The sequence below is a fragment of the Pelecanus crispus genome, chromosome 8 (assembly GCF_030463565.1).
Source record: "Pelecanus crispus isolate bPelCri1 chromosome 8, bPelCri1.pri, whole genome shotgun sequence".
Classification (NCBI taxonomy): Eukaryota; Metazoa; Chordata; class Aves; order Pelecaniformes; family Pelecanidae; genus Pelecanus; species Pelecanus crispus.
Window position 1 is genome coordinate 19,506,749 of NC_134650.1, and position 12,644 is coordinate 19,519,392.

Consider the following 12,644-nt stretch of genomic DNA (forward strand, 5'->3'; position numbering starts at 1 on the left):
AGATGGGGTCAACCTAGTAAGGCTGCTTCATGGTAGAACCGAAGTATTTAATCTTTGCTGTGTTCATTCTACTATTTTAGCTCACTTTCATTAATTACTTCAGGTTAAAAAAAAATTTGTCATGAAGACAAACTAACTCTGGGGTGCTGTGAAGATGAGCATTAAATTATTACAAGATACTTATAAAACTTGGTAATGAGGCCTTGTGAATAATTAGATTTGTACAGAGGATTGCAGCAGGATCTACTGCACTGCTGCACAGTGGATCCAAAAGTCACTATTGCCTGTTAATAGCAACAGCAAATATTTACAGTTAGCTGTTATTTTTACATTATAAACATGGATTTTAATTAAAAAGTCATTCCCATCTGTGACTGGTAAAATAGAGGCTTTTGTAATGGACACATTTGTTTTCTGAGGGATATATTTAGTGTGTGTATACATCAGCAACCATCCCAAGAGAGTGTCATGGTAATGGATCAAAACCAGGCTTTGCTGCAGCATGAGACACTATAAAACCATGTGTTGCAACTCCTTTCAGATTGAGGAATTCATGCTAATAGACCCAGTCGTGGTCTGGCTGTACGTCAATGACGGGAATGCCATAGCTTATATTTTAAATTTTGTATACTAATTCCTTGGTGGCTTTTAAGCAGTAGTCATGATTACTTAGCAGATCTTTTACATCAAATGCAGAAACAATTTTTCTTCCAAATAGTAATGAAAATAAAGACAAAAAATAAATTTAGATAGTGCCATCAAATTTTTTTAGATTTGCAGCTGCTTATATAAGTTTGTTTCTTTCTTTCTTTTTATGAAAACAGGTAATCAGATCCTCTCTCTTGGGACTTTGTCAAAAGATCAGGTTTATCCGTTGAAACTCAAGGGCATTTCCATCTGTTACTCTGCACTCAAATCTGCCTTATGTGGAAATTATGTCAGCTTTGGCGTCTTCAAGTTGTACGGGGACAACCACTTTGACAATGTACTTCAGGCCTTTGTCAAAATGCTGCTTTCAGTATCCCACAGTGACTTGCTAGTAAGCAATTACTCATCTTGGGAGTCTTTACGTGAAATATGAAATAACACCACCACAGGCTTTGTATTGTTATAATGAGACAGAGGGATCTAGAACAGCTCAAATGCAGTTTTCAGTTCAATTACTTGAATTTATTTACATAGTAACATCTAAAATACAGGTATGACGGACCTGCCATGTGAAACAGGAGCTTTTCCAGAATTTTCACTAGGCTTGTCGTGAAAGAAATGTAAAGTTTTGTTTCTTTCTGTACTTGCAAATGCATTCAGGTTGCCTGCATGCCCTGTAAAACATCCTCACATATTCAGCCACTTTGCAATTAGTTTCAGTCTGTAAATTGTCACTGTGTATTCCCTATAAAATTTAAAACTTTAAAAGTACACCATGTTCCCACTTCCTTATGGGAAGACATCGGATCTTGCACAAAATTTGAACTGTGACATTTTCTTCATGACACTTTAGTTCAGAACTGTCATTTTCTTGCAGAAAGGCACAAACTTGGGATAGTTAAAGATGGTTAATACCCAGATTTATGTTTGCCACATAAAGAAAGTCCTTGGAACTGAAAAGTTGCTCTCAATTAAAATCAGTGCTTTGGTTATATAGTAAAGTGTGCATATTTGGCACGTTCCTAGCCATCCAACAATAAATGCCCTAAATAAAAGTCCTTAAGAGTAAGATGCTGATTGGGCCAATGGGTTCAAGCAAGTCCTTTTGCCTGCACAGAGCCTGTTACAGGATGTCACTTGAGCACAAAAAAATTCATCTTTGAGATGATTTGGGGAAATCTGTGATAAATCTTAGTAAGATTTCCTGCAGAAGGTAAGATACAGGCCATAATCGTGTCAAACTGACACCCTAGACAGAACGCTATAGTGCTTTTATGAGACTGCTAGCTGTGTAGAATGTCAAAGCATGATAGCGTTACGGTATTATCCTGAGCTTATTTTAAATTAATAGTGAGTTTATATCCTATGGTAAATTTGAAAAGTTGAAATCTACCAAAGACAAGAAAATATTTTGTCTCTATAAGTATTTTGATTTAATGGCTAAAATAGAATTTATCGCATCATAAAAACTGTAAGATCATTCTCCTGTCATCTGTTGCTGTTGTTAATATTAGTGGATGGTAATATCTGTATTTACTATGAATGTGTACTCTCTTTTTTTCAGCAATATCGAAAACTAAGCCAGTCTTATTACCCACTTTTGGAGTGTTTGACCCAAGATCATATGAGTTTCATTACCAGTTTAGAACCTCGCGTCCTAATCTATATTCTTACCTCAATATCTGAAGGACTTACTGCAGTAGGTAAGAATTACACTCAGCTACAGAAAGAATTCAAATATTTAGGTATCCAGGATTTTCAAAGCAGCACATTAATTTGTATCTTAAAAAATGAATCTCAATGTCTGAAGTGACAATGGAAGATGCTGGCTTTTGAACATTTTAAGAATGTGACTATTTCAGTTAATGGAGCTAACTTCTTTTAAATATCTAACCTGTAGGTATTTACAGATAGTATTTTTAAATTGTCTTTTCTTACAAGTCAGTTTTAAACTTATGTTAATGTTAAAATTATTAATGTTGCCTCCACTAGGATTGTGCTGAAAATTCATGCATTTGTTATTCAGAAGTAAAATGTATTAATATGTGTACGGGAATCTGTGGGCTTTTGTTTTTATTTGATCAACATAGCTGTTGTATAAATAATGCTTGTTCTGCACAGCTGCGGTATGATTTGAGAAATTTAAAGGTATCTTTATCCATGGAAAAAAGAAATTAGTTATTCGGTAGTTGCTGAATACACTTTAGAGGAGAATCAGTACAACAGAAGCATACTTGGAGTAACAATAAAAATACAGCAGTCTGATTGCAGTTCATTTCATTCTCTTGCACTGTTTAATTTATGCTTTTTAACCAGCTGACTGTCCAAACATTTGGGGTTTGGGGGTAGTGGGGGTTGGTAGCCTAAAGTCATTTGGAATATGGAGAAGGAGACTGAGCATTTGGGGGAAGAAGAAAATAAATCATGCAGTTACATTCTGATCACCTAGGAATGACATGCATTTATATAGTTTTTGACTGAGAAACTGTTCAAAACTGTTCAAAAAATTAGGGTGGTTATTAAGGAAAAAAATAGGAATGTGTAACATTACTGTGTATAGATGTTACTCTATAATATTACTCTATATTACTCTATAATAGCTGGTGTTTCTCATTACTGCCAAGTGTCAGTCAGGCCCCATAGGAATGCATGAATGCACTGAGACTCACAAAGCATTTGCTATGTTAAACACATTCAGCAGTTTTTACTGCAAGAGGGAAACCACTCTTAGAGAGAAAATGGGTAGTGAATAGCTAAGCAACAGTAGTAAAGAAGTATTCAGGTCATTTTATTATATAATGCCGAAATCCATCTTCTCCCAGGTATTTTGAGTGCTTTGTCACCTGTAATGATGGTACAGCAGTTTCTACCTATAGGCTGGTTCTGCTGGGAGTCTGCCTGTTGATTCTTTGCAAATGGATATATTGTACTGAATGTTAGCTTGAATGACAGCTACCGGTTCAGCAAGCCCTGTTCCTGCTCTCTGTTATCACTCCGCATTACATCTCTTCCATTTGAGATACTGGATATATTCATTTTGATAATTCACTAGAATACCAAGTTTACTTTAAACACCTCTTTGAAACCCAATTTGAATTCATGTAAAAGAGAAGAAAACGTAAAAGCTACATAAGCTTCGGCTCTTACGTGTTATGTTTATTTTCCCCTCTCAAAAAGTGTTGATCTCTCAGTCAAGGTGGGGAGGAGGAGTAGGAAAAGTATGTATTTCCAGTTTTAGCTTTAACCTTTTGTGTTTAGGTATCTGGGAGTTTAATCATGAAGAATTACTAATTTGTAGGAACATAGATGTTTTGCTAGAAAACTTTTATTTGGTGGAATTCCTAATATTCTGCTGAGAAAAGTATCAACAAAAATTTTAACAGCTCACTTTTTTTTCACATTTCAGAAACCATAGACTTGCTTAGCCAGAGCTCTCCTTCAGTTCATCATAATGTCCTTAAAGTACCTAAGAGGAATACAAACATACAAGACTAAAACAAAGTGTGTCAGAATTTTTAACTTTACCTGACTTCACTGAAGGCTTGATGCAATCCATCAAAACCTGTTATGCTCACTTTCATGTTCATTTTTTTCTTTGTTTGCTCTGATTCCTCCAAACTCAAGTAGTTTTTCAGTCTGTGAGACTTGCCAAATCTATCTGTCTGTCAGTAAGACCTGGCTGTTTCCATATTGCCCAGAGAGGATGTGGAATCTCCATCCTTGGAGATATTCCCAGATACTGGACAAGGTCCTGAGGAATCTGTCTGATGCTGACCCTGTTTTGGGCAGGAGGTTGGACTGAAGGATGGTCCCATTTGGTTTCTGCTACCACCTTTAGGACCCTACTGGTATTTCCCCTACTTTTTCCACTTGTATTCTGTAGCTTTCCAAAACAATTTTTGATTCTGTCCAAATGCAGCTCCTAATCTTTGTGAATATCTCTTGCACATTAAAAGTAATGCTTACTTTCCTACTTTCCATGATTAGTCAGCTGAAAAACGCTTCTTTTTTACTTTTCATGTTGAAGTGATAAAGTGATTATTTTTCCTTAATATTGTGTTTCTTAATACTGCATGTATCAGTATCTTAGTACTGCATATTGATGTCAGCCATTAAATTCCTCATTTGTGTTCAAGAAGTTTTATTTTTGTAGTGAACTGAGTAATTTTCCATACTTGTATAATGACATGTCCAGAGGAACTACTCTTTGGTCAGTTTATAGCTCTTAATGTTAATTTTTTTTTTTTTAATCATCTCAAGAGTTAGCTATCTGTCATTGCATTTTCTTACTTCTAACTGTTTTATCTCTTTTAAAATTTTGGTATTTGGGACATTACCAATTGTCAGTGAAATACAAATTTATTTCTTACGTGTTATTTGGTCACATATATCGTTCTGCCCTTGGAAAATGGGTAAGTAGATCCAAGTGTTGCCTTTTTCACTGATTTATATCAGTGCCACAAGAACATCTCAGAATAGTAGGGCTCAGGGCTATAAGCCATCTGAGGCGGAACTGTGTTTTAAACTGATTAGAACATACAAGTCATTTTCAGAAATGTTTTTAAAAATGAAATAACTGTCTTCTTTATTTTAAAAATTAAATACCAGGAGATCACTTTTCTTTCACAGGAAAAAAGTATCTGACTTTTTTCTGTATTCTCGTTACGTATGTGAAACCTTTGAGACTCTCATTGTTGTCAGCTGTAGGATAAATATTCCCCACATCCTTATTTCTGAGGAGTGTTCATTCTGTTGCTGAGTAAATACCTTGCTTGATTCCACGCTTTATAAACACTGTGAAAGAATAGGTATTCCTTCTGAAGCGCCTAGCTGTAAATCAGCTATAATGGAAGCCCTCATCTAAGCTTTTATTGTGAGGATAAACACTCCAATAGTTCTCTTCTAAAGTGTTTACCTGGCTTTTTCGCAGCTGACTCAGTGGATCAGAGCCTTTTAATGTAGTCTGCCTGGCATGTTGTCACTAATCTCTGCAAAGCTTTTCTAATTCTCATATGATTAATAGTATAGTATGCTATTCATTGAGGAAAAAGTAAAACATTTTTTCTGTCTTGCTGCCTAATTTAGATGTTAAATTGCTAAATCCATTTACTTTCCAGGTTTAGTCTCAAAGGCAAATAATGCCAGTATTGAACTGTAAGCAATTGATGGACAGGGAAAAGAACCACTTAACTCCCTCTCCTTGCCTTATGTGAAAAACAAAACAAAATCTTTTAATTTGCAGAGATTCAGCAATGTCATTAAACTGTTGAAAAATAATTCCCCTTCAGCACGCTATTGTCACATTTTTGAGACCAAAAGGCATCCCCAAGTTGTTTGAGGGTTTCGTTGGCTTTTTTAAAATAACGTAACCCATTCTAATATGCTCAACTTACAGTTACTTGAGCTAATGGCTGATTGGAATTGCTACATAAGGTAAAACCACACAGATAATAAAAAAGTGCATGTAAAGGTAGCCCCCATAACATGGAATGAATGCATACTGGTGAAGAAGAAAACAAAAGAGCTAGTTGAATGTGATGGTGACTGGTGCCAGAGTCATCATCCTTGTCCCCTGCCCACCACCAGCACCTACCTTGCCATCAAGTAAGTCCAGAGAGCTCGGTTTTGTTTGACAAAACTACTGAACTGTTACTGGATCCATCCTGATCACACAGAGCTGGTTTGGGCATTTTCAGTAGCCATGGCCTGCTTGCTTTGTGATCCAAATGATTAGTTCACAGGTGATAGAGCTGAGTTGACCAGAAGTGAGAAGCATGGTTTGACTGCATTTTTCCTGATTATCCCAAGCTTTTATCTCAGTTTCTTTTATAATTCTATCTTTATTCTGTCTTCACTCATTTCTTCTGTCCATAGCCCAGAATTGGTAGCTCCTTGTTGCTCGTTTGTTCTATTTATTTGGTTGGCTGGCTTGTCTTGCTAAGATTTAGTGAGAACACTATTCTGCTCCAGCACAAGGTTCCACATGCCCAGAAGAGTCATTCAAGGGAGTTTGCTTGATGCTCCGTGTCTGTTATATCCTTGCAATCAAAAGGAAAAATGAGCATAGGGAAGCATATTTGATATATAGTTATGGGCAAATTTAAGTAGCTCTTAACACTCATATCAGATTCTCATGAGCAAATGATAGCATAGACCTGTCTGCTGTCCTGCTAAAATCACTTACTGTCGAATGTAAAATATCTACTTGTACAGTATCAGCATGTTTAGAACTACTGCTGTTTTGTAAACTGATGATAGTGATTTACTTTGTGTTATTCAATTTAAAAAGAAATAGAGTTAAGCACTGGTTTAGAAATACAGCAGAGCCCTCCTATGAAATATGTATTGTCAAATCTCTCACTTGTTGTTATTGATGGTGATTCAATTCCACCATGAATTGCATCTCTAGTTTACGTGCAGGACTGTTTTGGTTGAGAACACAATGAGTGCCAGATTCTGCAGTCTTTACTTTGGCAAGACTCATAACTTTGAACTCAGCTTTGTTCCGGCAATGTGTCTTAACATCCTGCCCTGCTGAATTCAGTCCTAGGAAGCTTTCTGGTCCAGTGGAGACAGAATTTAGATGCTCCAGCTCATTTCTGTGAGCTGTTAGGTCACTCTCAATTCCTGCTGCTAAGTCAGCTGGTTGCTTTGGAAGATCAAGTCTTAGGAGACCACTTGTATCTTCTTCGCTTGTCAACATTGCTTCAGCGTTTACTTCAAAACCCTCTTAGCAAAATACAATTAGTTTTTAGATGGCGAAGAGTTAATAGTGTCAGCACAGAGCTTAAGGAGTTAAACAGACACAGATCAAAATACTTCAGTGTCTAGAGGGATGTGTTTAAATGAACACTGCAAGGTTGGCAGGCCTCCAAATTAGCATAGTTTAAAGAATTCAAGGTACATTTAATTGGATCCTTCAATCCCTTTTCCCTCAGAATGAGCATTTTAACAGTTTAATTCCTTTTGCATCCCCCACATATCGCTTACTCCAGTGGCCCATCTAAAATAAATACTGTGAACTATAAAAGGCCTAGACAAGTTCTAGTTGAAGTCAGTGGCAACAGGATGGAGTCCTAAATGCTCCACTCATTTGGATCTGATGTTTGAAATTGCAGAGATTATCAGTTAGGGCTAAACCTTGCAGCCAGAAGGTTAAACCACTGCATGTATATAAAGAGCTTCAGTTGGCGTTGGTATTGCGAGGAACTGGCAGTTGTGTAAACATGCGGCTCTGGCCAGGATTATGGAACCGTAGCTGTGAGGCAGCACAGTTGCAAATGTCTAACTCGCAGCCATCGGTCTTGGGGCCAAGCAGTATCTCAGGTGTCAGGCCAGAAGGAGACAGCAGCTGGGCAGGGCGAAAGGTGCAGCACTGTGTTCAAGAGGAAGACGAGAGGAGCATGCATGAGAACTGAGGACCAGTACACACTTATCACCGTGCTGATGCATGGAAGTGAGCAGAATCCTCTTTCACAGCAGCAGCACAGCAGGCAACATCTAGCAACAAAATAACTTACGTGAATCAGACAGACATTCTGCAAATAGGTTTAGGCTTTTAATCTCCTGTACTTACGGAAACAGTAAGTAAAGGTAGGAAGTGGCTTTTGCTTCTGCTTTTCAACAGTATCCTCCTTTGCTGTCATGACTTTCAGTTTTGGGGACATTTATGAAGTATTTGGTAGTGAATCCTGTTGTGTTGTTGCCAGCCATATTTAATGTGCCTTATCCTGCTTGAATTATTAGTTGTTAAGCAAGATGACTAACTGGCTGTTCTGTGATCACCCTTTTACTACTTTTAATGGCCCTTGTTCATTGTTTGCAACTTGACGTTGATTGTAAGCTGTTTGGGGCAGAGAAACATTGTGAAATACTACTCGAGAGAAACCTGGACAACAGTTCTACTGATGTAACCTTGCCTCTTCAGTAAGCAGCTCAAAACAGAATTTTAGTTTCCAGTAATCTGGAGCCTTCTGAATGTGAAACTGAATACCAATAAAATGTCAGCCCTCATCCTGCACTTTCCAGTATGCAGAGGGGCAGCTGCATTCATACAGTTGTGAATGAAGTTCACTGGAGTTCATAGGATCTTTAGTACATAGAGCTATCCAGTTACTCAAAAGCAAAGGTTTAATACTGCTGTGTGTTAATAAAAGCAGTCTTCAAAGCTAGTCAACTCATGTATCAAAAATAGGCTTGTCGATGTATTGATTAGCCTAATGTCAAAAAGATTATTAAAGTTGAGCTCTCCAAGTACTATAAAATGTCATTATTAATTATTATTTCATGGAAACAATTTCAAAACTGTTTCATTTTTTACACAGATACAATTGTCTCCTCCAGCTGTTGCGCTAGTTTAGACTATATTGTCACCTACCTCTTCAAGCACCTCGCTAAAGAAGGCAAGAAGACTCCAAGATGTAGAGAGATTTCACAGGATGGACAGAGATTGCTTCACTTCATGCAGCAGAACCCAGAAGTTCTACAGCAGGTGAATTAGCAGTCTTCTGTGGGGTATTACTACTTTTCTGAATGTTCCTGACTTTTTGTGGTACCGAACACCAGTGTAGCGTTGGCTATTTAGTAACAAAACAAACCTCCCTACACTGGTATAGAACCCTGAGTAGCTTCAGCCATGTTCTCAGGACAACCAAAGATTGAAGATACTTTTCGTCATACTGAAAAGCTTAGATACTATACTTGGCTCTTCAGTATCTTAAAACTTGGTGTTTCATTTTTGCTCATAAAAAGAGGTGTGTGAGATGATCAATTTATTTCTATAGACAAATGGGAAGGTAGGCTCTCTGAAGTTTTTCAGGAGGAAGAAGAACAAATTCTGGCATTGAACCACACATTTTGGTAATGAAATGTGTAAACTGAATGGGTGTATGCTATCGAGTTTGAATATTTTATTTTGCAGTAGGTGACAGTGGCATTTTTTCTGTTAAAAGTAAATACGATAGAAATTAAATCTCATGCTTCTGAAAAGGAAGTGGCCACTGTACTGCTTAGGAGAGATTTCCCCTTCCCAGCTCCGTCAGGTTTATCACAGCCCAAGTACATTACAGGGAGATCAGGCTGTTCATAGCCTCATACCTCCACGTTTGCTCTGTGCCACATTCCCTTAAAATCTCATTAAACTATTTGAAAATGCATATTTACAAGAATCTCTGGATCCCTAATGCAGTTGCAAAGATGCCGTTTCAGGAGACGTGTTTCACAGGTCTGGAGGCTTTTAACGAAAACAGAAGTTAATAACAAAATGCAAATGACTAGTGTGGTCGTCTTTGTGTTTCCCTAATAGGTATGCTATCATTTGGAAAATGCCTGGCATACAGTCACCACAGTTATTGTTGTCATTTGTTTCCTGTTCTAATTGAAGGTGAAAAGTAACTAATGGTAGCTAATATATTCCTGGCAGTATATAGCATATTGTGAGAATATTAATGATGTTTATTATTGACATCATTATCAGAATGCGATGATTCCCTTACCATATTACAGGTTCTTACGTTTTACTTGCCTAATAGGGGTTTCATGGAAACTAGCAATGAAGTCAGCATTTGGGTATGTCAGATTGCTCAGTATTGTACCGTGCGTGCAATGATTTGATCGTAAAGGACACAACAGCAGCCTGGGCCCTGGACTTTTCTGCATGTTTGTGGCAATCTTGATATAATACTTCGTCTGTTAACATGCAGTAATCTTTCAGTTCACAGTATATGACTAGGCGGTGATCTGTCTTTATTAACTTCAGATTCTGCGGAATACGTTATATTTATTTTGAATGCAGGCTTTCACATGCTCTTTTAAATATTAATGGCTGGTCTCCAGTAGTCAGCATAAATATGATTTGCATTAGCACTAGTCATATCATATTGAGTGCCTCTGATGTCAACTACTCAGTGTACTAATATCTGACATCATCTCCCGAGGTCACTGACAACTTTGACCTTTATTCTCATGCACAGTTTCTGTAGTCTCAGAAGCTCTTTTGAATTGATTTGAAATTTTGACTCTTCCCTTTATGAGGCAGTAAAATTGATAATTATTCAGATGGGAACTGAGCACTGAGTGAAAAATCAATTCCACCCGCTCTCTGCTGCGTATAAAATTACTTCTGAGTCTGCTGGACTGAACGGATGGCCAAGGTAAAAGCAGCAGGCAGAAATAGTAGAGAGGATTAGCTGGACGAAACTAATAGCCTAAAGGGATGGCTTTTGAGATGAGGGAGTGGGCCGGTTGGGGGTTATTATCAGCAATGATGGGACTCATTGATCATATGTTTACATCAGGTTTCCATTGGGTTATAAATCAGCCCTGAATAGAAACGGAACCCAAGGCCTCGCGTTTTACCAGGGGGACAGTGTATTAGATTATTCTCACTTTCACACTCAGATGAAAAGTGAGACATTGATTATTCATCGGCTGGCCATTAAACACTGGTTTTATAGATGATTTGACTATCATGGAAGCTAATGAACAAGGCTGCTGCTTCATAACCAGCGGTTTCAGTTTTCAAGACATCTGTGTCGGTTAAGTAATGCATAACCCTATTAAAAGGAATGGGTTACAAATTGCTTAACAGTGCTGAAAAACTAGACCCTAATGACTAATTGTGCTTTGAGTTTAGAGAGGTTTGTCAGCTCTTTAAACTCAACTGATGCAATGATAACTGCAATTATTTACTAGTTGGAACATTTCTTCCGAGTTGGACCTCTGGAAGTAGTTAGATAATTAAAATCGCCAGCAGCCCTTGAGGAAGAGCCCGCCTCAGGTCGTACCGCTCGCTGTGGAGCTACACGACGGCTCCACTTGCCGTCTTCTCTTTCCCCTGAAGACAGCAATCTCTCTGGGCTCTTCTGCCGGGTGGGGGACGCGGGCTCCCCTCCGGACGGTTCCCAGCCCGCCGGGACGGGCGAGCGCCGGGGCCGCGGGAGCCGCGCCCGCCCGCCCCGGCCCCGCTGCTCCGGCGCCCGCCGCTTCCCGCCCTCCCGGGCCCGAGGCGGGGACAGCCGGGCTCCGCCCGCGCAGCGGCACGGAAGGGGGAGGCCGGTGCCGAGCGGCCGTCGGGCCCGCGGAGAAGGCGCCGGTAGGTGCTGGCGACGCCGCGCCTCGGCGGGGACCGCCCCGCGGGCGGGGGCAGGCGGCGGGGAGCCCGGGGGGAGAGGGGCGCGGCGGGGCGGGGCCGCCGCCCCCTGCCGGCGGGACGGCGGCGGGGCCGGGCCAGGGCGCAGCGCGGCGGGGCCGGAGGTCGCCGGGGGCCGCGGCGGGCCGGGCAGGGTGACGGGCGGGAGAAGCGGCCGAGCGCCCGGCGGAGCGGCCCGGCTTCCCGCTGCCGAGGCTGCCCGCGGCGCCGCCCGGTGCAGAGCCGCCGCCTCCTTGGGCGCTCGCCCGCCTGGGAGAGTTTGCGGGGCTGGCTGCCGGGGTGTGCGCCCGCGCGCGGGCGCCTTGTTGTTTCTCAGCAGTACCTGAAACAGCAACGCAGTTGTTCATTTCTGCTGGTAAGCTCACAGCTGAGCGCGCCCTCACTTCTCAGTGAGGCGATTCAGCATCTGAATGCAGTTCAGTAAATAGGTGTATATCCATGACTGCGGCTTTCATCTTCTTTAGCCTCTAGAGTAGCGTAATTAAGCCCTGTTAATTCTTATTTTGTTTGCTTACCTACGTCCCATAGCAGTTCTGGTTTTTTAATAGGTAGAGGTGACTATACAAAGGCAGGAGCAATAGAAAATACAGAAGTGAAACAACTTCTTAATCTTTAGGAGCAAGTTACAGCATCCTTTTGAAGTGTAACAGCGGCTGTTGGCTTTGGCCCTGCTTTTTGCTGTGCCACGGGATTTGTTCTGCTGGGCGAGCTGCTTAGTCTGAGCTTAATCTGCAAACAACTGCTTCATGATGGTGTCTTAACGACTAAACTGAATTAACATGTGTAACGTGATTTGAGATACATAGATAGAAAGCAGTATTAAGTTTGTTACATTGAACTATTGCTG

At 40.2% G+C, this 12,644-nt stretch overlaps 1 protein-coding gene across 1 annotated transcript in view; it reads left to right on the plus strand.

Annotated features, from left to right (window-relative positions):
• The window catches only part of RANBP17 (RAN binding protein 17), a 164,354-nt gene that overhangs the window by 130,423 nt on the left and 21,287 nt on the right, over positions 1-12,644 (plus strand). Inside the window, exons 23-25 of the mRNA XM_075715220.1 lie at positions 825-1,039; positions 2,213-2,351; positions 8,973-9,139. Of these exons, the coding sequence (XP_075571335.1) occupies positions 825-1,039; positions 2,213-2,351; positions 8,973-9,139 (521 nt within the window). The remainder of the gene's footprint in view (positions 1-824; positions 1,040-2,212; positions 2,352-8,972; positions 9,140-12,644) is intronic.